The 25,078-nt window shown below is 51.8% G+C and overlaps 1 protein-coding gene across 3 annotated transcripts in view; it reads left to right on the top strand.

Moving 5' to 3' along the window:
* Positions 1 to 25,078, top strand: part of PLXDC1 (plexin domain containing 1) — a 92,633-nt gene that overhangs the window by 47,515 nt on the left and 20,040 nt on the right. For all 3 annotated transcript variants that reach the window (XM_017879015.1, XM_017879014.1, XM_017879016.1), the window contains exons 3-8: positions 2,786 to 2,929; positions 3,184 to 3,253; positions 3,918 to 4,040; positions 4,632 to 4,750; positions 6,487 to 6,586; positions 23,006 to 23,101. In XM_017879015.1, coding sequence (XP_017734504.1) covers positions 2,786 to 2,929; positions 3,184 to 3,253; positions 3,918 to 4,040; positions 4,632 to 4,750; positions 6,487 to 6,586; positions 23,006 to 23,101 — 652 coding nt within the window. The remainder of the gene's footprint in view (positions 1 to 2,785; positions 2,930 to 3,183; positions 3,254 to 3,917; positions 4,041 to 4,631; positions 4,751 to 6,486; positions 6,587 to 23,005; positions 23,102 to 25,078) is intronic.

Below are 25,078 nucleotides of genomic sequence, written 5' to 3'. Positions count from 1 at the left end.
GTCTCTCAGCTTCCACTTTCAGAATTTGCATCTGCCTCTGGGGAAAAGTGGTCCCAAACTCCAGGATCATCTCTGGGCCTCCGTTCTCTCTCACACCTGTTTTCTGCACTGATTGGGTATCTCTCTGATGCCTCTAAATGGATGTAGTTATATTTCACTAGGCTTTCTAGTTGTTCTGAGTTTGAGAACCATTTCCAGAAGCAAAACTCTAAGAAGTGACATTTGGATGAGATCTGAATGATGAAGAAATAGAATTATCAAAATCTGGGGAAGAATGTCCAAAGCAGGGGAAACAACAAGAGAAATGTTTTGGAGTGAGTGAAAATTTGGTCGTGTTCAAGGAATAGAAAAGCCATGGTGTGTGGAAATTAGGGAGCAGGGCGAATGATTGACATGCGGTCAGCAAGGGAGCAGGGGCCAGATCACATGGGCACTGGAGGCCATGAGAAGGGGTGAGGGTATTTTTTAAAGAATATTTTATTTTTTTTGAGACGGAGTCTCGCTCTGTCGCCCAGGCTGGAGTGCAGTGGCCGGATCTCAGCTCACTGCAAGCTCCGCCTCCCGGGTTTACGCCATTCTCCTGCCTCAGCCTCCTGAGTAGCTGGGACTACAGGCGCCCGCCACCTCGCCTGGCTAGTTTTTTGTATTTTTTAGTAGAGACGGGGTTTCACCGTGTTAGCCAGGATGGTCTCAATCTCCTGACCTTGTGATCCGCCCGTTTCGGCCTCCCAAAGTGCTGGGATTACAGGCTTGAGCCACCGCGCCCGGCCGAGAATCTCTTGAACTCGGGAGGTGGAGGTTGCAGTGAGCCGAGGTAATGCCATTGCACTCCAGCTTGGGCGACAGAACGAGATTCTGTCTCAAAAATAAAAGAAGGCAGAGTTTAAGCTGAGTGTTGAATGACCAGGAATCTTCCAAAGGGAGAAGGCAAGGGCAGCCATTCCAGACAGGAGGACCAGCGTGGGCAATGGCACGAGTGACCACTGATGGCTTGAGGCCGTCAGGGGAGTCTGGTCTGCAGGGGTGGGTGCACAAGGATGCAAGAGGTGGTGAGAGGAGAGAGAAGGAGCTAGAGAGAGGCTGGAGCTGGCTCATGGTGGGATCTTGCACGCCAGCCTAAGAGCTTTGGTTTTTGTCTCAAGGACAGTGTCTTGAGGGAGCCCTGGATAGCCTGTGAACAGAGAGGTGTTTTTGATTGGTTTGACTGCCCCGCTGAGGATGGGTGGAGGCATGGGCTGTCTGGAGGCAGGAAGGGAGGGCAGTGGCAGAGGAAATAGCCCCCAACACCAACCAACCGTGCTTTATCTGCTCCTCTTGCCCCGGCCTGCCCCGACCCCAGGTCCCCAGAGCGTGTCACTTGTCGTAAGAGCAGAGTGCCTTCTGGCAGGTGAGGATTGCAGGAACCCCTTGTCCCCACTCATGCTGGGCCCAGGGCAAGGGCCGGCTGGGCAGCTGGCAGCGTGGCAGGGAGAATGTCGTTTGTTCTGCTGTGTCTGCCACCACCACCACTGGGCAGCCTGATTAATGACCCAGGGCTCCTCACTGGTCCGCAGCCCTATCTCTGTGGCGGTGGCTGCCGAGGGAACCTGCCTGCCCTGCCCGCCTTCCTCCTGCGGCTGGCGCTCTTGGGCCGGCTCCAGGAAGTGCTTCCACATCGCCCCTCTCTGGCTCTTACGTCTTTCCGCCAACCATTTCTCTGGCCTCCTTTAAACCCTGGCCCAAGTGCTCCTCTGCAGGAGAGCTTTGCAGAATGAACCCCCAGCCCACAGCATTCTGGCTTCTTTATTTTATCTCCACCAGGCACACAGCAAAGGCTCAGAGGTATGCCTGGAAGGAATCCTTGCTGCTTCTCTCCCCTTCCCACCCCCCTGGTGATGCTGTGTGGGCTCTGGGTTCTGTATCAGCTCTGCTTGAGGGTCTGTGTCTGCTCCTCTGTTTTTACAAGTCTCATTCCAGACTGGCAACTCCCCAGGATCAAGAGGCACCCTCCTCCTTTAGACTGGTGCCTTCTAAGATCCAGATTTTTCTCTTTTTTTTGAGACGGAGTCTCACTCTGTCGCCCAGGCTGGACTGCAGTGGTGCGATCTCGGCTCCCTGCAAGCTCCGCCTCCCAGGTTCAAGTGATTCTTGTGCTTCAGCCTCCCGAGTAGCTGGGACTACAGGCGTGTGCCACTAGGCCAGGCTAATGTTTGTATATTTAGTAAAGACAAGGTTTCACCGTGTTGGCCAAGCTGGTCTTGAACTGACCTCCAGTGATCCGCCCATCTTGGCCTTCCAAAGTGCTGGGATTACAGGCGTGAGTCACCATGTCCAGCTCAGATTTTTCTTTTCCATTAAATAGGGCATTCTTCCAGGGCAGGGACTATGAGTCTCCCTTGGCCTGGGAGTTCCCTGAAAACAAGGGCCCGGTTTGGGGCCATCCTGTCTGTTCCTCCCTCATGCCCCAAGCCAAGTTCAGCCTTGGTCATGGTCTGAAGGGATTCAGGGGCTGCCAGCCTCCTGGCTTGTCTGGGAACAGGAGGGTTGAGCATGAGTGCAGCAGGTGTGGATTTGGCTGTGGCCAGGCCTGTTGGGGCACTGCTAGGGGCCAGCTAGTGAGCTGTCTGGAGCCAAGGGGGAACCCAGGAGGTCCTAGGCCTAAACCAGCCCTTGGGGCCACAGGTCCAGCGCCCTGGGAGGGTGGTGACTTCCTGTACCCAGAAGTCTGAGTGGGGAAGGGCAGAGAGTGATTCCTGGAATGCTGACTACTCACACCTCCTGTGGGCTTTATCTTTGGTGCTGGCAGGAGGACAACCACAGTTATTATGTGTCCCGTCTCTATGGCCCCAGTGAGCCCCGCAGCCGGGAACTGTGGGTAGATGTGGCCGAGGCCAACCGGAGCCAAGTGAAGATCCACACAATACTCTCCAACACCCACCGGCAGGCTTCGGTGAGTGCCCCAGTCCCCAGCCGTGCTTCCCTGGGCTGGGAGGCTGGGGGCCAACCCACCCTTCCTGGTCAGTGGGCATGGCTGTGGCCCGAGGTCTGTGACCTGGGAGGTACCTTCCAGGGATTCCCATGGGACTTTGCCAGAGTTGGGGTGCCCAGTAGTGGCCCTGGGCATGCCTGCTCCCTACTCTGTCCAAACAAGCACGAGGCAGTGTGGGTGCCCAGGGCATGCTGACTTTCTCCCATCCCCTGCAGAGAGTGGTCTTGTCCTTTGATTTCCCTTTCTACGGGCATCTTCTGCGGCAGATCACCATAGCAACTGGAGGTAAGGCCACATCGTGGGGCCCCGGGGAGGGTTTGGAGACCTCAACCCGAACTCAGGGGCCCTCCCAGGGGTGGCAAACTGGAGACAGGGTTATGTAGATGAAGTGGGAGGAACGCACATTCAGTTCTAACAGGAGCCTGATTCTCAGGAGCGGGGGTCAGTGGATGTCAGAGCATCCCCCTTGCATCAACTGACCTGCTCATGTGCGTGCGTGTGTGTGTCTCCTTGGGCCAGCATGAGTCAGTGTGGACAGCCCTGTGACCTGGAGTCACTGAATAAGAGGGAGAGGGAGACCCCTCTGAGAGCTTGGGCTTCTGGGGCCAGGCTCCCTATTGATAGGAGGCTTCTGTCTTTAATCCCTGCACTTCAGTTCCACATCCCACTTCCCCAGGGATGGGAAAAGCTGCAAATCCCCTCCTCTTCCTGCCCCCTCACCCTATAGTCTGTGTCCCACTGAAGGAACAGGGAGGACCCTCTCCTGTCTAGGGCCCTTCGGCTCCATGCACACCAGACCCAGAGCCCGCCAGATGGGGATGGGCGACAGAGATCTCAGGCTCACTTCCAGCTCCGCCTGCGCTGCCCTTCTTGCCCTTGGGGGAAAAGGCCCCCAAAGCGACCCCTCTGGGCCATTTCTGGTGACTCCTTTGCACGTCTCCCACCCTAGGCTTCATCTTCATGGGGGATGTGATCCATCGGATGCTCACAGCTACTCAGTATGTGGCGCCCCTGATGGCCAACTTCAACCCTGGCTACTCCGACAACTCCACAGTTGTGTACTTTGACAATGGTGAGACCGGATCTCAGAATTTAAGTCACCCAGCTCCAGGGATCCCTTGTCCAGCCCTCTAGAGGAGCACAGGGCCTAGAGAGGGCAAGAGTCCCGCAGTCCCACAGCCAGGCGGCCACCTACCTTTCTCTGCTCAGTTTCCTCACCTGTCAGATGGGGACAAAAATGCCTGCCACCCAGAATAATCTGATGAGATAACAAAATGACAGTGCTTGGCTCTTAGTCGAGGTAAAATAAATGTTAGGGGCCTTTGTTGTTTCTTACTTTCACCAGGATGTTCCTTGAACCCCATCTGAACCCAGAAGAACAGACATTCCTCCTTCTTTTATCTCAAGGAGTCAGAATAGACTCCCAAGAAGGAAAGGGAAAGAGATGATCAAGTACAGTATCTGGGGCTGAAGCGGGATCTTCTGGCTCCTCTGCTGCTCGGAAGCCAGGCTGCTTTAGTGAGCTGCCCAGCTCCAGCCTCCTTAAATTTGCAAACTTCCCCATCATCCCAACCTGTGGCCATCACCCTCTGGCTGGCATTTCTGTAGGGCCCTGCTCCTTGCACGATCTCCTGTCCAGCCGGGTCTCTGTTCTTCTCCCTAGGGACAGTCTTTGTGGTTCAGTGGGACCATGTCTATCTCCAAGGCTGGGAAGACAGGGGCAGTTTCACCTTCCAGGCAGCTCTGCACCGTGACGGCCGCATTGTCTTCGGCTATAAAGAGGTGAGTAGACCCAGCTGCAGAGATAGCTGGGTCTTGGAGCCTTTCTTCATTCAGTAAATATTTAGAGAATTCACGATGTGCCAGGCATGGGACTTGCTGCTGGGAATACAGCAGTTAACAAGATGGTTGCGGGTCCTACCCTTTTGGAGCTGTAAGTCTGGTTGTGGAGATGGACAATAATTACAGGGACAAATGTAGAATCACCACTGTGACAAGTAGAGGTGCCTGGTGCTAGCTGAGCCTTTCACACACCTCTTAACCTTGACAGAGGCCAGGGGAGGCTTTGCTGAGGAAAAGAGTTGAAATCTGAAGGATAAATATGAGTTCAGGAAGCAAAGAGGAGAATGAAGTATGTTCCAGGAGAGAAAACAGCACATGCAAAGGTCCTGAGGCAGGACAGGGCATGGCTGGCACAAAGCACTGAAAGAAGGCAGCATGGGCCAGGCGCGGTGGCTCATGCCCGTAATCCCAGCACTTTGGGGGGCTGAGGCGGGTGGATCATCTGAGCTCAGGAGTTCAAGACCAGCCTGGCCAACATGATGAAACCCCATCTGTACTAAAATTTTAAAAATTTAGCCAAGCGTGGTGGCAGGCACCTGTAATCTCAGCTACTCAGGAGGCTGAGGCAGGAGAATCGCTTGAACCCAGGAGTTGGAGGTTGCAGTGAGCCGAGATTGTGCCACTGCACTCCAGCCTGGGCAACAGAGTGAGACTCTGTCTCAAAAAAAAAAAAAAAAAAAAAAAGAAGGCAGCATGATGAGCCAGTGTGGTGGCTCATTACTATAATCCCAGTGCTTTGGGAGACTGAGGTGGGAGGACTGGTTTAACCCAGAAATTCAAGACCAGCCTGGGGAACATAGCGAGACACCCACCTCTATTAAAAAAAAAAAAAAATAGCCGGGTGCGTTGACTCACACCCGTAATCCCAGCACTTTGGGAGGCCGAGGCTGGCGGATCAGGAGATCGAGACCATGCTGGTTAACATGGTGAAACTCCATCTCTACTAAAAATACAAAAAATTAGCCAGGCGTGGTGGCAGGTGCCTGTAGTCCCAGCTACTCAGGAGGCTGAGGCAGGAGAATGACTTGAACCCGGGAGGCGGAGCTTGCAGTGAGCTGTGATCGTGCCACTGCTCTCCAGCCTGGACGACAGAGCGAGACTCCATCTCAAAAAAAAAAAAAAAAAAAAAAAAACGGAAGAAGAAGAAGGCAGCATGGCTGGAAGGGAGTGAGGGGCAGGGGACAGGGCAAGGGAACCACAGATTTGCCCTTGAGAAAGGTCACTCTGGCTTTAGAGTGGAGAACAGGTTGTTGGGGGCTTAGAGGGAATACTGGGAAGTAATTTAGGAGAAAGGTGACAGCAGTTTCGAGTAGGATGGGGGGAAATGGAAAGAAACGGACAGATTTGAGAGCCACTTAGCAGGTTAAGCAACAGAATTTGCAGGTGCATTAGATGGGTAAGGGAAGAAATGAAAGAAAGGGAAGGGAAAAGGGTGAGTCCCAGGTTTTTGGCCTGCACAGAGTGCCATTCACCGAGACCAAGGAAAGAAGAAAATGTGCTTGGAGGGGGTGTGGAGAGGACTTGGAATTTGGGTGGGGTCCAACTGGGCTCCCATTGTTTTGGAGTCCTCCAGGAGGTGGTGCCATCCAGAAAGATGGGTCTGGAGCTCACAGGGGAGGGCTGGGTGGGCCCCAGAGCGTTTGGGAGGTGGACGTACCCTCTTCTCCCTACCGCAGATCCCTATGTCTGTCCCGGAAATCAGCTCCTCCCAGCATCCTGTCAAAACCGGCCTATCGGACGCCTTCATGATTCTCAATCCATCCCCGGATGTGCCAGGTGAGTCTCCAGGGACCCCGCAGAGGCCTTGATGGGGGTAGGACTCCGTTCAGACTGAACCTGAGCTGCTGGGGGGATGGCAGTGGCAGGGAGTAGACAAAGGGCAGAGAGCTGACAGAGAAACCAAGGAGGAAAAGAGGCCCAGTGACTTCCAGCTTTCTTTTGTTATAGCAGAGGGACCATCTTCTCCAGCAAAATCTCCAATGGGAGGCACTGCTGTGGTTGTTGAGGGGAAAGGGAGCCACAGCCCTTCCACTCAGCCCCTGTTCCATGTAGAAAACCTCCAAAGATGCCCTAGTAGAGACTTTGAGTCCTCCCAGAACACAACCATCGTGGCCTTCCCACTCCAGGTGATAAAAGGAGCGTCATAGGATGCCAGGAGACAGGAATCCAGCCTCGGCCATGCTGTGACCTCCCTGTCATCTTTCTAGCAAACCACATCATCTTTCTAGCCTCAGTTGCCTCATCTACAAAATGGGGGAGTAGCTGAAAGAGTGCTTCTCCCTCCCAGGCCATCTTCCAGTGCTGACATTTTTGGAGATCATAGCTCTTTCTCCCCTGCCCCTGCTGTCGACCCCCACTGCAAGCTTACAAGGGTCTTGGATTTGTGCTCCTGGGGAGGTGGCAAGCATCCCATCCACTGCTGCTCCTTCTAGACCTTTGACTCAGAGACTTTTTAACCTGATCTCTTCTGCTGAGCCATATGCACAAGTTCTGCCATGTAGGACCCCGGGAGGTCTGGGGAGGAGCCTTTGTCTGCCCTTCCCACCCCACCTGGGCCTTGATGGGGCCTGGGGGCATTCTCAACTCCACTGTCGCCATGCCAGGCTGGATGGAAGGACACCCTTGGGAGCCACCAAGTCACCTTCCTGTAGAGGGGCAAGGTACCGCCGTTCTGTGAAATCAGGGCTTCCCAGGGAAGACATCATTGCCTATTTCTGTTCAATTCCAGTACTCGTGTTCTGAGTTCCTACTTACACACTGGGCCACTATGTTCCAGGCGCTGCTGAGATACAGTGAGGAGGAAGGGCATCTGCCCTTGCCCTTGAGGCATTCAGCATCTGAGCACAGCTGTTTTTTTTTTTTTTTTTTGAAACAAAGTTTCGCTGTCATTCAGGATGAATGCAGTAGTGCAATTTCAACTCACTGCAGCCTCCACCTCCCAGGTTCAAGTTATCCTCCCACCTCAGCCTCCCAAGTAGCTGGGACCATAGGCACATGCCACCATGCTTGGCTAATTTTGTTATTTTTTGTAGAGACAGGGTCTTGATATGTTTCCCAGGCTTGTCTCAAACTCCTGAACTCCCATCTTGGCCTCCCAAAGTGCTGGGATTACAGACGTGAGCCACCCTGCCCAGCCAAGCCTCTATCTTTAACAGAAATTTGGGGGTTGGGGAATAATGGGGCCTTTAATCTATTTTTTTTTTTAATCTGAAGGAAAGGACCAGGGCTTAGTTAAAAGGCTTTACCCAGTACCTTCTATATGCAAAGTTCAGCGGAATGTTAGGGGCTCAGCTCTGGAACTGGAAGCCTGAGCTGGAGTCCACACTTTCCACAAGCATCTGACCTCTGGTGAGTCACTTAACCTCTCTGCGTTTATTTCTTTATCTGTAAAATGGGGATAAGAGTGATACTTTGCCCCTACAGCTGCTGCAAACACGCAGGCGATAGTGTATGTAAAGTGTTGGGCCCGATGTCTGGCACATCAGGCTGTGAGTCCTGTATAAGAATATCTTACTGTGGTAAATAAACTTTATAACTCAGTATTTTATAATCCAGCAGGACACCTGGTTCTGTAGCGAACAGTGCAGGACTTGGAACAAGCGGAGTCCTCATGTGGGTGTCGCAGGTTAGATGCTGCCACCACAGTAATTTTGTACTTTCATGCAGCTTTTGTGACCAGGGACAAAAAGTCGCATGCTGTAGTGGTGCAGAGTTTCCACCTTTACTTGTTTGCACATCCCTCTTTGAGATTTTTGCCATTTCCATGAATTACTATTCATTTTTTGAGATGGAGTCTCGCTCTGTTGCCCAGGCAGTGCAGTGGCGCAATCTTGGCTCACTACAACCTTTGCCTCCTGGGTTCAAGTGATTCTCCTGCCTCAGCCTCCTGAGTAGCTGGGTTTATGGGCGCCTGCCACCATGCCTGGCTAATTTTTGTATTTTTAGTAAAGACAGGGTTTCACCACATCGTCCAGGCTGGTCTCGAACTCCTGACCTCAGGTGATCTGCTTGCCTCGGTCTCCCAAAGTGCTGGGATTACAGGAGTCAGCCACCATGCCCAGCCATGAATTACTATCCATTATTATTATTATTATTAGAGACAGGGTCTCAGGCTGGAGCGCAGTGTCCATCATGGTAGCTTACTGCAGCCTCGAACACTTGGGCTCAAGCCATCCTCCCACCTCAGCCTCCCAAGAAACTGGGGCCACAGGCACATGCCACCATGCCCAGCTAATCTTTAAATTTTGTTTGTAGAGATGGACAGGGTTTTCCTATGTTGCCTGGGGTGGTCTCAGACTCCTGAGCTCAAGCTAACCTCCCCTGCAAGCCTCCCAATGTGCTGGGATTTCTGGCCTGGGTCACTGCGCCCAGCCTATTTACTAATGCATTTCTTTATCTTCATTTATAAAATTATATTTTTTCATGAATGAATGTATCTAGTCTAAAATGCAAAAGATATAAAAGGATGTACAGAGATTAGGTTTTTCACCTGCCCCTGAACTCTGTCTCTGTTTCCCACCTCTCATTTCCCCTCCCTGGAGGCAAAGGGAGGGGAAACCAGGGTTCTGGGTTATCTCCAGAGCTGCAAGCCTTCAGTTAAGTGTGTGTGTATGTGTGTGTGTGTGTGTGTCTGTGTGTGTATTTGATAGCATATGATGTCTGTGGTTCTGCACTTGAACAGAGTACATCCTGCCCGCCGTTCTGTCTCAGCACACAGTGAGCTGCTTCATTCTTCTCTTTAATGGCTGCGTGATAGTCCATTCCACGGATGGACTTTAATTTAACCTGCCCCCTGGGGGTAGACTTTCAGTTGTTTTTAATCTTGGGCTATAACAAATAATACAGTAGGTACTTTCATGCCCCTGTGTATTTCCATACACTATATTCTCAGTAGTTCGATCATTAGGTCAAAGGGCAGGGGTATTTACAATTTTGACAGACTGTGATTGAAGTGTTAGCCAGCAGCCAGGTGCAGTGGCTCATACCTGTAATCTCGGTACTTTGGGAGGCCAAGGCAGGTGGATCTCCTGAGGTCAGGAATTTGAGATCAGCCTGCCAACATAATGAAACCCCATCTTTACTAAAAATACAAAAATTAGCTGGGTGTGGGCCGGGCGTGGTGGCTCACACATGTAATCCCAGCACTTTGGGAGGCTGGAGGCGGGAGATCACCCAGGTCAGGGAGATCGGAGGGACATTCCTGGGCTAACACGGTTGAGACCCCATTCTACTAAAAATATAAAATTAAAAAAAAAAAAAATTAGCAGGTGGTGGTGGTGGCCTGGTGTCCCATTCACTTGGGAGGGCTGAGGCGAGGAGGTTTATTATGGCCGTGGAATCCGGGGTGGGAGCTTGCAGTGAGCTGAAAATGCAGCCACGCACCCAGCCTGCGGTGACAGGCGAAGACTCCGGGTCTCAACAAAAAAAAAAAAAAAAAAAAATTAAGCGGGTATGTGGGGACAGGGGTGACAGGCACCTGTAATCCCAGTTACTCGGGAGGCTGAGGCAGGAAAATCGCATGAACCTGAGGGGCGGAGCTTGCAGTGAGCCTAGATCGCACCATTTCACTCCTCACACCACTCACTCACCATTTCACTGGGTGAAAGAGTGAAACTCTGTCTCAAAAAAAAGTGTTAGCCAGGGTCACAGTTACCCCCATGATGGGGTGGCAGGTGGGGAGGGTTGGGACCTGCTTCAGAACTTTCATGTGGTTTGGCAGGATTCAGGATTCAAGATGCAGGATTCAGGATTCAGGATTCAGTTCCCCAAGGAGGCCTTCTTTGGCTCCTTGCCTGGTAAACTTCCCCATGATGCGGCAGCTGGCTTCCATCAGAATAGGCAAGCGAGACAGCAGCAGAGTGCGAGGAAGATGCAAACCAGGGTCTTTTTATAGCTTAATTTTAGAAGTAACATCCTCTCTCTCTCTCTCTTTTTTTTTTTTTTTTTTTTTCTTGCCATATTCTGCTGGCTAGAAGCAAATCACAGATCCAGTCTACATTCAGGGACTGGATTGTACCTGGACATGGATACCAGGCAGCAACCATAGAGGCTCTTTGGGGGCGTGTTAGCATCTGCCTACTACTCTGATTATAATCCTCTTTCCCAGGCACTGAGCAGGACAGTGTCTTGGATCTTCCCCTAAACATTGTGAGTTTATACATTTGTCCCTTTCTAAATGAGGACACAGATGTTCAGAGAGGCAGAGTGACATATCCGTGGTCACGCAGCTATGAAAGGAAGAATTCAAGTCCAGATCTTCTCCATTTAAATCTTGGAGTCCACCACTGAGTCTTTCTTAGACTGAACCAACGCCGTTCCGCCCAGAGGAATCTTTTCCTCCTCAGCTCCCCCAAACACCCACAGCCCTGTGTGCAAACTCCCCAGGCTGCTTCTTGGAACTGTTCTTGGTGTCTGTGTTTTATTTCCTTCCCTATCCCGCATCCCGTGTACATTACTCAGCCCACCTGGGGGCAGGGACGTGTCCGTTTCATCCGCGCCTCCCTCACAGGGCTTCCTCGGGGCAGAGTCTCAGGAAACATGTGCCTGATCAAGCTGTGGAATGAGGGTGAATTAGAGGGGCTCAGATCCCTGGTAGCATCTGCCTCTGAGGCTCTTCTGTGATTCTGGAATGAGAAGCTCCTTTAGAGCAAACCAGAGAGATGTATGGTGAAGAGGGGCAGGGAAGCACAGCCCGCCTGAAACAGCAGGAAGGCTATGTCTGCTCTGCGAGATCAGGAGGAAATCTTGGTGGTGGGAGCTGTTGGAGTCTGACTCCAGGTGCTGTGTGCTGAGGTGTTGGGTCTACCTGCCAGGTGAAAGCCAGCACCTGACCCCCAGACACTGCCAGCAGGTCCCGCCTTGTCCTCCTTCCCTCCGTCTCCTGTTCCTCCTTGTCACTGTCAGATCTGATCACATCATTCTCTGACTCCTTGCTGCCCATGGATCAGGTCAAAATCCTCAGTGTGGCATTCAAGGCCGGGTACAGCTGGGCGCAGTCAATCACGTTGGAGCATTTCCAAACCCTCCCTCCACTCACTGCCCTCTGCCTGGGCAGCTCTGGTCTGTGTCCCCTGGGTTCCCTGAACATGCGAAGGGCTGTCCACATCGCTATGACAGTCTGCTTGTATAAAACGCCTCTTACTCCAATCTTTTTTACTGCTTGGCACCATTCTCCCTATCCAGCAGCCCAGGTCAGATGCTGTGCAAATAACCACTCCGCCATGCAGTGGAATTCACGGCTTCCTCTTCTTTCCCCCAGCACTTCGCTGATACTTTTTTCTTCTTCTTTTCTTTCTAGTGGTGGTGAGAACAAATGCTGATACTCTCAACGTAAAACTTGTCATCCTCCCCAACTAGGTGTGAATTCCTTGGGGGCTCTCTATGGCCCCCAGCACCGAGCCCAGTGGGCAGGCACTAAAATTTTTAGAAAATGAATAACTACAAGAAAGTGGACCTAGTTGCTGGGGTTAGGGCACCACTGAAGGAAACGGACATAGCATAGACCTTGTCCTCTGCTCTGTTGTGACCTGATACCACTTGAGTCTGGGAGTTGAGTGTTTTGGAAATTGCATCCCTTTTGTCAGAGGTTTTAGCTTATGGGAACAGGCATAAAATTCAGGAAGTCTGGGAATCTTAAGATTGTATATGGAATTTTTATTTTTATTTTTTTTGAGATGGAGTTTCACTCTTGTTGCCCAGGCTGGAGTGCAACGGTGCAATCTTGGCTCGTTGCAACCTCCACCTCCTGGGTTCAAGCAATTCTCCTGTCTCAGTCTCTGGAGTAGCTGGGATTACAGGCGCCCGCCACCCCATCTGGCTAATTTTTGTATTTTTTAGCAGAGACGGGGTTTCACCATGTTGGCCAGGCTGGTCCCGAATTCCTGACCTCAGGTGATCTGCCCACCTTGGCCTCCCAAAGTGCTGGGATTACAGGTGTGAACCATTGCACCTGGCCCTTTTTTTTTTTTTTTGACAGACAGGGTCTTGCTCTATCACTCAGGCTGAAGTGCAGTAGCACAATCATAGCTCACTGCAGCCTCAACTTTCTGGGCTTAAGCGATCCTCCTGCCTCAGCCTCCTGAGTAGCTGAGACTATAGGTGTGCACCACCATGCCCGGCTTATTTATTTATTTATTATTTGTAAAGACAAGCTCTCACTATGTTGCCTAGGGTGATACTGAATTCCTAAGCTCAAGCCATCCTCCCTCTTTGGCCTCCCAAAGTGCTGAGACTTGAGCCATCGTGTAAGGCTTGTATGTGGAGTATTGAAATGCAAGTGGAACATATTCACATCCATGCTTTTTTCTGGAACAGTATCCGTGGCCCTCATCGGGGTTTAAAATAAGCCACAGCCTCTGCTCCAGGGGAGGAATGGCTTTTATGTGACTGAGAGGTCAGATGACTTTGGGTCTCACATTCAATCCGGCAAGCAGGGAATTTGTTTGGATTAGGTTGAGCTGCAGGTAATAGTAAACCCCCAATGATCATGGCTTAAAGGAAACAGAAGTTCAGGAAGAGCTATCTGGTCTGCAGACCCCATGATTACCATCGATTATCCTGTTGACCAAGCCCACCTGATCATAAAGAATGGGTGGCGTCACTGTCCTTGTGCCCAGGTTTGACTCCTCCCTGCCTGGGGCAATGTGAGGAGGGGGGCTTGATTCCTCACTTTTTAGGAATCCCCAGCCACTGAACCCTGTCTGGGGAAACTGTCCTCCCCCAGGTTCTAAACACTAATTCTCCTCCCCTAGGTTCTAAACACTAACTCTCCTCCCCCAGGTTCTAAACACTTTCCTCCCCACCCCTGCTAGGCGAGGGGATGGGAGGTGCAATGGGGAGGACTCTTCACAGCTTCACCCCTGTGGGAGAGGGTAGGAGAGGTATGAAGTACCAGTACTTCCTCATACAAAATCTTCCGCAGGCTTTTCAGCAGAGTCTGCAAAGCATCTTTGGTGAAAAGAAAAGTCATGTGCAATTAGCAGCATCTGTTTGCAGAGGCACTCAAAACACACAGGGCAGTGTGTCTGCTGTGTGACTGGAGAGACCGTGAGAAATCAGTATTATTTCCTCTGTTCGTTTGCTTAAGAAACTCTTTATTTCATGGTTAGTAGAAAAGCAACTTTAGCATTGCCAACATCAAAACTGACAGGGATTCTGAATCAGTGGGATCAGTTAATGAGGATTTTCTTACAAAGAGCTCCAGAATGTAGCCTGCCCCTTGGCTGGCCCCGAACGGCCTCGGACGGCCCCGATTGGCCTTGGACGGCCCCAACATGCTGTTCCTCCTCCTTTGCCGGAACTTTCCTGTCCTTTCCGAGGCAGACTTGAGTCCAGATATATGTCAGGGCCTGAGCTGTGTGTGTGCCTTCCTGCCAGGCTGCAGGTAAGGGAGGGGTGGGTCTCAGAGCTGGCTGCAGAAGGGATCTAGGAGCAGCCATGTGAGGAAGTAGGGGCAGGGAGAAGCTGAGGATCTGGCCGATTTTGCCTTTTCTGATAAAGAATCCTTTAAAGTGCCCTTCGTTGAAAGTTTTTAATCCATCTGGGGGCCCATCCTTCCCTCTTTTCCCTTCTCACTTCTGTTTTTCCCACTACTCTGCTCCAATTCATTTCTGGCCTCTTCTTTCTCTGTCCTTTTCTGCTTTGCTTCAACACTGAGGGACCCCCCTACTCCTCCCCCTGGGCTGAAAGCTCTGGGGCAGGGTCCCCTGCTGGGGCTCAACTTGTGATGATTGAGTGAATAATCACATGAGCCAAGGAACAAAAGAATGCATGAATGAAGACTTTTTCCCAATCCAACCTCTTAGATTTTTTTATATGGTAACCACCCATTCCAGGGTGGTTCAACTTTTCCTCTCCTAACTTCTTCTGGCCAAGCCAGCGCTCTCCCACTGGCATCTGGCACTGAAACACAAAAGGACATGCAAACCTCTCGCTTGAACCATTAACATTCCTTGTTTGGGGCCAGGCACGGTGGCTACACCTATAATCCCAGCACTTTGAGAGGCCGAGGCGGGTGGATCGTTTGAGGCCAGGAGTTCGAGACCAGCCTGGCCAAGATGGTGAAACCCCCATCTCTACTAAAAATACAGAAATCAGCCAGGTGTGGTGGTGGGCACCTGCAATCCCAGCTCCTCGGGAGGCTGAGGCAGGAGAATTGCTTGAACGCGGGAGGTGGAAGCTGCAGTGAGCCGAGATTGTGCCACTGCACTCCAGCCTGGGCGACAGAGCAAGACCCCGCCTCAAAACAAAACAAAACAAAAAACACGCCCCCCCCCCAAAACCAAAACCAAAACCAAAACATTTCTTGTTTGGGCAGCAGCATTTGCCAAGTCTGGACCTGAGTATTTCTGAATCTTTGATGCCTGGAAGCAGCGATAAAACAGAACGTCTTAAACTGCCAGAAATGGTGCTCTGGGGCAGCCTGCGTCTTGGTTCCAGAAAGGATCTGTTGGTCATGGAGATGGAAGTCATTGTCTTGGGCAAGCTCCAGATGTTGGTGAAACAATCGAAAACAAATAACCCAGGCAGGGGGCGTAAGGATTCTTTTATTAAAAAAATAAAAACATTACCAAACCCACACTCGAACAAGTACAACCTGGCAGTTGAAGTGAGCAAATAGTTTCAATTAGAGATATAGTTCCACCCCCAACCCTCATCCCCCTTTCTGCTACCACTCAGCCTCCCCCACCACGCTGGTGTCTCTGGCTGCACCCATGTTTGGGGCACATCCCCAACTCTGCCCCCCAGCCCGGATGGTGGGGAAACCCATCCCTAGAGCCTGGCGTGAGGTTTCTAGGAGCCTTGCCTTCCCTGGCTGCCCCTTGTGTCTCTGTCCTGGAAATCAGTTCCCTTGAAAAGTCCGAGTCTCTATCTGTGCCCCACCCTGAGCACAGAGAGTCTGAGTCCCTTTATCCCTCCCATTTCCCCTTCCTTCTGATGAGGAGAAATCTGCCCTGCAGCCTTGCAGGTGGAGAAATCCTGAAAACCAGCTCACCTCCCGCTTTGGGCTCTAACTTAGGAGGGGGCATGTCTGTACTGTAGTCTTTGGGGGCTGTCCTTTTGAGAAAGGCAGTAATCTGTGGTGGGCTGGGGAGGAAGGGCGTGCTTCCTTTGGACTGTGGGCTGACGTTATAATAAGTTGCTGAGGTTTTCATGACTATTTGTAACCCATTCATTCACTCACAGTCATTTCTTAAGGTCCTGTTAAGTGCAAGGCCTGATGCTAGGGGATGAGGTACAGAGATGAATTCCATGGATACTCTGTCTTAGCGGAGCTTGTGGTCTGGCTGCAGGAGTGGCCAGGAGAGGAGATATTGACCGAGGGATGTAACAGGGGACACTGGACATTGCTCAGGGGGTTGTAGACTCAGAGTGGGGCAGGGTCGGGGGGCAGTAACTTTGCCTGAGAGTGGGAGAAGTCTTCAAGGAGGGGACATCATTTGAGCTGAGTCTTGAAGCATGAGGCAGTTGAAGTAAGAAATGTTGACATTGGACTCTAGAACCCATGGCCTCAGGCACCCTGGAAGTCAGGACACGGGAGACCTGGAATTTCATGTTTATTTTTGATCCCATTGCATTTTGGTGCTGAAGGGGAAGGAGAGATGGCCCCTGGGGGTAGTGAGTGGGGATGGCGTGAGAAAGTCTGCTTTAAACTTTCCATCCTCATCTAGATGTTCCCAGGCCCCCAGCCTCACTCAGAGCCCAGGTCACCTTCTCATAGCTATTGACATCACTCAGGGGTGCCTGCAGCACAGGCGGCCTTGGTGCCACGTCTGGGCATGTGAATTACATAAAGGTGCCCATCCTCACTCCAATCTCTGTCAGATCCCACTCGTGCTTGGCAAAGGGTCTTTCTTGCGTCAAAGGGTTGTATATGTGTGTGCATATGAGTGTGTGCTCATGTGCAGGTGTGTGTTAGTCTCAGAGGGCTGGGGTGTGCACATGCGTGTACAGGGCTCTGTGGACTCCTCACCCCCTCAGCTTTCGATGGAGGGTTCCTTCCTCTAGAGCCACAGTGACTCTGTAGACACCTGGCAGTTACTGCCTGATATTTATGAGGCTTGCCACGAGGCCTCCTCTCTCAGACTTAGGATTCTTTAGGAGACAAACACACAATCATTCCATCTTTTGGATTTTGGCTTAATTATTTATTTTACTTATTTATTTATTTTTAAGACGGAGTCTTTCTCTGTCGCCCAGGCTGAAGTGCAATGGTGCAATCTCGGCTCATTGCAGCCTCTGCCTCCCAGGTTCAAGCGATTCCGCTGCCTCAGCCACCCGGGTAGCTGGGATTACAGGTGCCCGCCACCATGCCTGGCTACTTTTTGTATTTTTAGTAGACACAAGGTTTCACCATGTTGGCCAGGCTGGTCTCAAACGCCTGACCTCAGGTGATCCGCCCACCTTGACCTCCCGAAGTGCTGGGATTACAGGTGTGAGCCACCATGCTCATCTAAATTGTAAAGAGATGTGGCCTGACGTGGTGGCTCGCGCCTGTAACCCCAGCACTTTGGGAATTGGAGGCAGGAGGATTGCTTGGGGCCAGGAGTTTGGGATCAGCCTGGGCAACATAGGGAGACCCTGTCTATACCACAGAATAAAAAAAAATTACCAGGGCATGTGCCTTCGGTGGGGGAGGCGGAGCTGCGGGGAGGGACTGAAGCGGGAGAATCACTTGAGCCCAGGAAGCCAAGGTTGCAGTGAGCCGTGATTTGGCCACTACACTCCAGCTTGGCAACAGTGAGACCCTGTCTCAAACCAAACAAAACAAAACAAAAAAGAAAGAAATGTAAATGTTTCCCTTTGACTCTTTTAGAAACACAAATCAGGAAGCTCTTAGCAGGGGTGTGCTAGAGATCATGTATGCAGCTGGGTGAGGGGCGACTGAATATGGCTCTTCCTAACTCCATGTTCAGTAACTTTTTTGAAAGGGTAGCTGGAAGTCAGCCACCGTGGGAGTATTTACACCACAGAAACTGGCAACAACTGCAAGTCAGGACTCCTCTGCCCCTGCCTGCACCCCATCCCCCAGGCAGTTGTTAAATATTTATCTGCACTCACAACTTCGGTGACTTTTTGGAGCTTTAGTGGCTTTGAACCCTGAGGTGTTTTAAAAGTCTAGCCTCTGATTTTAAAACAAAGACCGTGTGGCTTTGGGCAAATAACGTCCCCTCTCCGATCTCACTTTTCTCCTTTGTAAAGTGGGGAGAGCAGCGATGTCTGTCTGTGCACCTCAGAAAGCTGTAAGGGCAAATGAGATGGTGCAGCTCCAGGTAACCTGCAAGGCTGCGAGCTCACGGAGTGCTCTGCGCTCAGCACAGCCCCTGCACACAGCAGGTGTCCGCACCTACGTGCTGAAGGAGTCAACAAATGTGCTGCATGGTGGCGCTGTGCTCTTGTAGTTTTCTCATTTAAGTAGATGTTTTCCATTTAAGGCTGTGGCTAGGCTTGGTAAATTGTAAAGAGATGCGGCCTGTGTGGTGACTCATGCCTAGAATCTCAGCACTTTGGGAGGCTAAGGCAGGCAGATTGCTTGAGCCCGGGAGTTGGAGACCAGCCTGGGTAATACAAGGAGATCCTGTCTCTACTAAGAATGCAGAAATTAGCCAGGCATGATGGAGTGTGCCTGTAATACCAGCTACTTGGGAGGCTGAGGCAGGAGGATCACTGAGCCTGGGAGGTCAAGGCTGTGACTGCGCCTTTGCACTCCAGCCTGGGTGACAGAGCGAGAGCATGTCTCTAAATAAATAAATAATCTAAAAGTAAAGTGTTATACAAAGTTATATCCGTCTATGGGTTAATCTATCTGAACCTCAGTTTCCCCTCTTATGAATGAATGGCAGGACGTCACTTTTTTTTTTTTTTTTTTTTGAGATAAGAGTCTCACTCTGTTGCCCAGGCTGGAGTGCAGTGGTGCAATCTCGGCTCACTGCAGCCTCCACCTCCCGGATTCAAGCAATTCTCCCGCCTCAGCCTCCCACGTAGCTGGGATTACAGGTGCCCACCAGCACACCTGGCTAATTTTTAAGATTTTTAGTAGAGATGGGGTTTCACCATGTTGGCCAGACTGCTTGCAAACTCCTGACCTCAGGTGATCCACCTGCCTCGGCCTCCCAAAGTGCTGAGATTACAGGTACCCAGCCAACTTGACTTCTTAACTCCTTTGCTCTCTCAACCTGAGATGGCTGAGTCTCTGCAGCTGTAGCTCATCTCCTCTCTTGAAAAGCCCACACCTGCGCAGCACTCGCCTTGGGGACCACCTGGACTCCTCGTCCCACCCACTCTGTCCAGCTGCTTTCCTGAGAAGCAGCAAGTTCCCTGATCTGCCTGAGATAGAAGGGAGGGAAACGCGGGAGCAGGCCTGGATCTCATTCTAAACCATCCGGCTCCAGTGCAGGAGTCGGGCAAAGGAAGGAGCTACAGGGCTGGAGCCGTCATCCTCCTGGTAGGAAAGGACGACCAAGGCTAAAGTCCTCTCCACCACCTCTCCCCATGGGAGTCAGTGGGTGTGTGTTGCGGGGAGACGAATTCCAAGATAAGTATTCTCTGAGCAGCCCTCAGAGGGGGTGTGGGAAATTCACCTCAGTCTCCAGGGTCCCCAGGTCCATTCACCACCTGAGCACTGCTGTACCCCACTGCTCCCATGACCTCATTCTCCAGTGGGGGCAAAAGCCAGAAACAGTAACCAGGAAGAAACAAGGGGAAGCCAGGGTGGGGGCAGTGGCATCCACAGCAGGAGAAGCAGGCAGCCCGGACTGTGGGGGTGGCAGAAGAGAGGAGAGGCCTGCAGGATGACAGGTGGGAACAGGGAGTCTGGATTGCCAGCACAGCACCACAGTCAGGCTGCCTCTGTGGTCCTCCTCTCTCTTCACAGCAGCGGGGACCTGGGGGACCCATCAGAGACTTGCTGACAAGAAATATGCCATCCTAGAGAGCGAGACAGAGGGAGACAGACAGATTAAGGACAAGAGAGAGAAAGCAATGTGTGTGCCATCCTTCCTCCGCATGTTTAAGTTTGTAAACATTGCTTAGGGTGGAGTTTCAGGGGTTAGAAGAGGCTGAAAATGCCCTAGAGTCTCAGCCGAGAAGAACAGCAAAAACGCAGTCAGGGCAGAGAGAAAAGGGGCTCACATGCTTCGAGGGCTCCTGGGGTCCTCGTGCGTTACACACACAGTGTCTCCATTAATTCTCAGGACAACACCATTCGAATGGCATCACCAGCCCCATGTGTGGATGTGGCTCACTGAGTCCCTTGTCCAAGGTCACACAGGCGGTAAGGGCAGAGCCTGTCTGCCCAGCTGCAGCAACCCTAAGCCTCCTCTCCCTGTGTGCTCACTCTCCAGGGGCTGAGCTTCTCTTCCTCCATGCTCTCAGCAGTGCCCCCATCTGCTTTCCCCTTTACACTCGGCCTGGAGCAGCATCTGGCCCATGGGTAGCAAGTGCACCCTCCTAGTGGCATGGGAGTGGGGGGCACCAGCATTTCAGACATAGGCCTCAGGGCTGCAGGTGCTGTTCAGCTCCAGGGGATCTTTACTGACACCAATGGCAGAGCAGCCTTCTTTTCACTGCATGGAATGACATTCCAAGGTCTTAAATGTTTCAGGGGCTGAGGTGTCCTGCAGCAGGGCAGTGTGGCGGGAAGAGAGCATGCTTTGGTGCCAGACCCACAGGTGTGCAGTCCTGGATTAAGTAAGAGGGACTAATTCCAAGGTTAAGGATAAATAAATAATGATATACAGGTCAGGCATGGTAGCTCACGCCTGTAATCCCAGCATTTTGGGAGTCTGAGGCAGGCGTATCACCTGAGGTCAGGAGTTCGGGACCAGCCTGGCCAATATGGTGAAACCCCCCTCTCTACCAAAAATACAAAATATTAGCCAGGTGTGGTGGCGGGCACCTGTAATCCCAGCTGCTCGGGAAGCTGAGGCAGGAGAATTGCTTGAACCTGGGAGGCGGTGGTTGCAGTGAGCCGAGATTATCCCACTGCACTCCAGCCTGGGTGACAGAGCGAGACTCAGTCTCAATCAATCAATCAATAAAGAGATATAGCTGAGATGCTATGTGAAACACAGACAAAACTCCTCTAGATTCCTTATATAGAAGGCAACGTGGGGGCGGGGCACCCAACTGTGGCACGGGACGCCCACCCCTTTGTGGATGCCCCTACTCAGCTCTGCTGCCACCCTGGGAAATTTTCCTCCAAACCACCTTCAGCTGAGCAAGAAACATATGTCCCTACCTACTTCTAGTTACGAAAACTCAATTCAAACCCGCTTAAAAGGAAAAGGGGGTGCACGGAGGATACTGAAGTAGCCCAAAGAACCAAAAGAAGAGCTGAACACCAGGGCAGATCCCAGAACCCCAGGGCCCAGAACACACCAGCACTTCCTGTTTCTCTCCACGAGGTGGCTTCATTCTCTGGCTTTCCCAGTGAGCCAAGAACTGTGGCCATTCACAGGCTCCAAGCTTGCATCTTCCCACCTTCATTACCAGAGAGCAAAAGGCCTCTTGGTTACAGTTGAAAAGTCCCAGGGAAGTTCTCTGATTGGTCCAGCTTACAGCAGATACCCAGCCCTGGACCAATCACAGGCTGGCCAGAGAGGCAGGATCACGGAAGAAGATGGCAGCTGTGTGGTGCAGTCCACCTGTAGGAATGGGCCGGGCACAGTACCCCAAGAGGAATGCTGCTGTTTCCAGAAGACGAAAGGGTGTTGGGCAGACCAAACACTGAGTGGCCCTTTCCTCTTGTTGGGTAACTCATTCTTAAAGCTCAACTCCTGGCTGTCTGCTTCTTATTTTCTTTTCGTTTCTTTTCTCTTTCTTTCTCTCTTTCTCTCTTTCTTTTTTTCTTTCTCTTCTTTCTTTCTTTCTCTTTCTTGCTTGCTTCTTCTTTCTTCCTCTTTTCTTTCTTTCTTCTTTCTCTCTCTCTGTCTCTCTTTTTTTTTTTTTTCAGAGTCTTGCTCTTGTCACCCAGGCTGGAGTGCAGTAGCACAACCTCAGCTGACTGCAACCTCTGCCTCCCGGGTTCAAGCGATTCTCCTGCCTCAGCCTCTCAAGTAGCTGGGATTACAGGCATGTGCTACCACACCCAGCTAATTTTTGTATTTTTAGTAGAGACAGGGTTTCTGCTAAAAACCCCGTTGGCCAGGCTGGTCTCGAACTCCTGACCTCAAGTGACCCACCTGCCTCAGCCTCCCAAAGTGCTGGGATTACAGGCGTGAGCCACCACACCCAGCTGGGCTGCCTGCCTTTCAAAGTTGAAGAGAACCAACCCCAAGTCATGGTTCCTGGGTGGGTATCGTGGCCTAGAGAGAAGTATCAGAGCACCACAGATTGCCATTTTAAAAGAAGCCTTTTCATCTACAATTCCAGCTTTTTCCTCCCAAGGGTGTTGTGGCAGGTCTTTCTGTCTTTCCACTCCACAGACAAGAAACGGAGGTCCAAATGACTTGCCTAAGGTTATCCAGCAAGTCGTGAGCAGAACTAGAATGAACTTGGGTCTCCTGACTCTGAGGTCCTGTGAGAAGTTTCTGCAGGGACTGAAGTAGGACTTGAGCCTGGCTCCAAACCCTGAGCCTTGCTGGGGCATTTGTCCAGAAGGGGTGAGGTGGATGGTGGACAGCAACATGCAAAAGTCAGCCTGTCCATCTGCAGACATTCACAGAGCACTCCGCGAGGTTCAGGACCAGATGATCATGGTCTCACACATCCCCAGCCTCCAAATAGACCCTCGTGTCCACACAGTGTGGTGAGTGCAGTGGGACAGGGGGCACCTGGCCTGAGTTGAGGAAAGGAGGGAGCTGGCCAAGGAGGGCTGCTCAGGGGAAGTGGCCCTCGAGCTGGATCTGCAAGGATGAGCTAGACAGGAACAAGAGGCAGAAGAACATCTTGGGTCAGGGGAATAGCAGTTGTGAAGGTGCAGAGGCAAGGGGAAGCAAGCACGGGAATCCCCTTTGTTCTGCCCCCTGGAGCAGCCAGGTCTCTGCGTTGAGTCACTTAGCCTCACACCACGATACTCTCCTCTCCAGGTCCACACCTGTCCCTGTCTCCAGCAGCACCAACATCATCGTCCCAGGCTGCTGGGTGCACTTACTGCCTTCAGTGGCAGCAGGCTGACCTGTCAGGCTGTCTGGGAAGAGGCCTCGATGCCCTCTGCCTGTGACATGCTCCTGACAACAGGCTCTGCCTCTGTTTCAGAATCTCGGCGAAGGAGCATCTTTGAATACCACCGCATAGAGCTGGACCCCAGCAAGATCACCAGCATGTCGGCCGTGGAGTTCACCCCATTGCCAAGTGAGTAGGGGTCATTCCACCATCTCGGAAAGAGCTCTGGAGTCAAGCAGACGGGCATCAGGTCCCAGGCCCATGACTGACTCCTGTTTTGTGCAGCCATCTAACTTTTCAGGGCCTCCATCTATCTTTTGTAACCCAGGCCTGATGCCACCCCCCTCCCAGAGATAGGGTAAGGGTGAGAACCACCTAGGTGGGGTTGAGCACGTTGGCCGCAGCTCTGACACTGACAGGTCCATTCCAGGCCTGGGGTGGGGGTGAGGGCTTGATCTAGGACAGCTATTATTATTCCCACATAACTGAAACCCAGGAAAGCTGTACCTTAGAGAACACGTAGACAGCCCCTAGAAAAGGTGATCCAGGAACTGGATGGGCCCCAGTCTGTCACTGTATTCTCCTTACAGGAGGTGATGGAGGGATTTAGCAGGTGGCCTCCATAATCATGGGGCCCTGGCCCTCTGCACCCCACTCACCCATGCTGAAGGCAGCCATGGCCGAGGCCCCACCTGCTGTTGTGGAGCCCACAGGATCCATGGTGGATGCTCTTTGGGATGGGGCTGGGACAGCTGAGAACACGGGAAGGAGGACAAGGAGGACAGCATCATCCTTCTTTTTTTTTTTTTTTTTGAGACAGAGTCTCGCTCTGTCACCCAGGCTGGAGTGCAGTGGCGCATCTCAGCTCACTGCAAGCTCCGCCTCCCAGGTTCACGCCATTCTCCTGCCTCAGCCTCCCGAGTACGTGGGACTACAGGTACCCGCCACCACGCCTGGCTAATTTTTTGTATTTTTAGTAGAGACGGGGTTTCACCATGTTAGCCAGGATGGTCTCAATCTCCTGACCTCATGATTCACCCGTCTTGGCCTCCCAAATTGCTGGGATTATAGGCGTGAGCCACCGTGCCTGGCCCCTTCTTGTTTTATGAAGGTTTTCATTTCCTTTCCCATCTTGTGGTGCCCCCAGCTTCCTGCTGAAGCCATGGCCTTCTCCCTGCCTCAGTGGCATTTCTTCTTCTTCTTCTTTTTTTTTTTTTTTGAGACAGAGTCTCACTCTGTTGCCCAGGCTGGAGTGCAGTGGTGTGATCTCAGCTCACTGCAAGCTCCGCCTCCCAAGTTCAAGTGATTCTCCTGCCTCAGCCTCCCAAGTGGCTGGGATTACAGGCACCCGCCACCATGCCGGGCTAATTTTTGTATTTTTAATAGAGATGGGGTTTCACTCTGTTGGCCAGGCTGGTTTTGAACTCCTGGCCTCAACTGATCTACCTGCCTTGGCCTCACAAAGTGCTGGGATTACAGGTGTGAGCCACCACCCCCAGTTTTGAGATTTCAGGCATGAGTCACCGTGCCCAGTGTTGGAATTAATTACAGGCATGAGCAACCACGCCTGGTCTTCAGTGGCATTTCTTGCCTCTCTTTACTCCTGCTTCCTCTTCCTTGGAGGTTCTGAGAACAGGGGATGGAGAAACAAGAGGAAGAGAAGGAGAGAGGATCTTCTTGAGTGCTAGGCCACATCTCAGACAGGGCTCAGCAGGTGTCTTTCCCTGGAGAACAGGAAGGACCCAGACACTGGAGGGTCACAAGGCTGGGACACTTTAGAGGTCACAGCCATACCCCAACCCTATCACTCTCCATCGGGGCAGAAGGCCCAGAGCCTGAGAGCCAGGGTTCCTCTAGGACTGGTGAGAGCAAACCTCAGGCTCTATGATGTGGATAAAACTGCATTTAGAAGCAAGGACATCCAAGGGCAGGACTGACTGCTTGGGCGGAAGCAGTGGAAATGTTCTGGGAATGTGTTTCTGGGACACTGTACATTTAAGGCACTTCTCACCCCTCCGGTGAATTTTGTAAGCATTTAATAGCATTCGGGCCATCTGAAATGCTGATGAGAAATAAAGGTTGGTAGGTGTTATGAAACCCCAGGAGGATCCCAGGAGTTTCTCTGTGGCCGGTTTGGCTGGAGTCTTTTTTTTTTTTTTTTTTTTT

This window comes from Rhinopithecus bieti, unplaced genomic scaffold (genome assembly GCF_001698545.2).
Source record: "Rhinopithecus bieti isolate Rb0 unplaced genomic scaffold, ASM169854v2 scaffold_10685, whole genome shotgun sequence".
Taxonomy (NCBI): Eukaryota; Metazoa; Chordata; class Mammalia; order Primates; family Cercopithecidae; genus Rhinopithecus; species Rhinopithecus bieti.
This window is presented reverse-complemented; position numbering and strand designations above follow the sequence as displayed.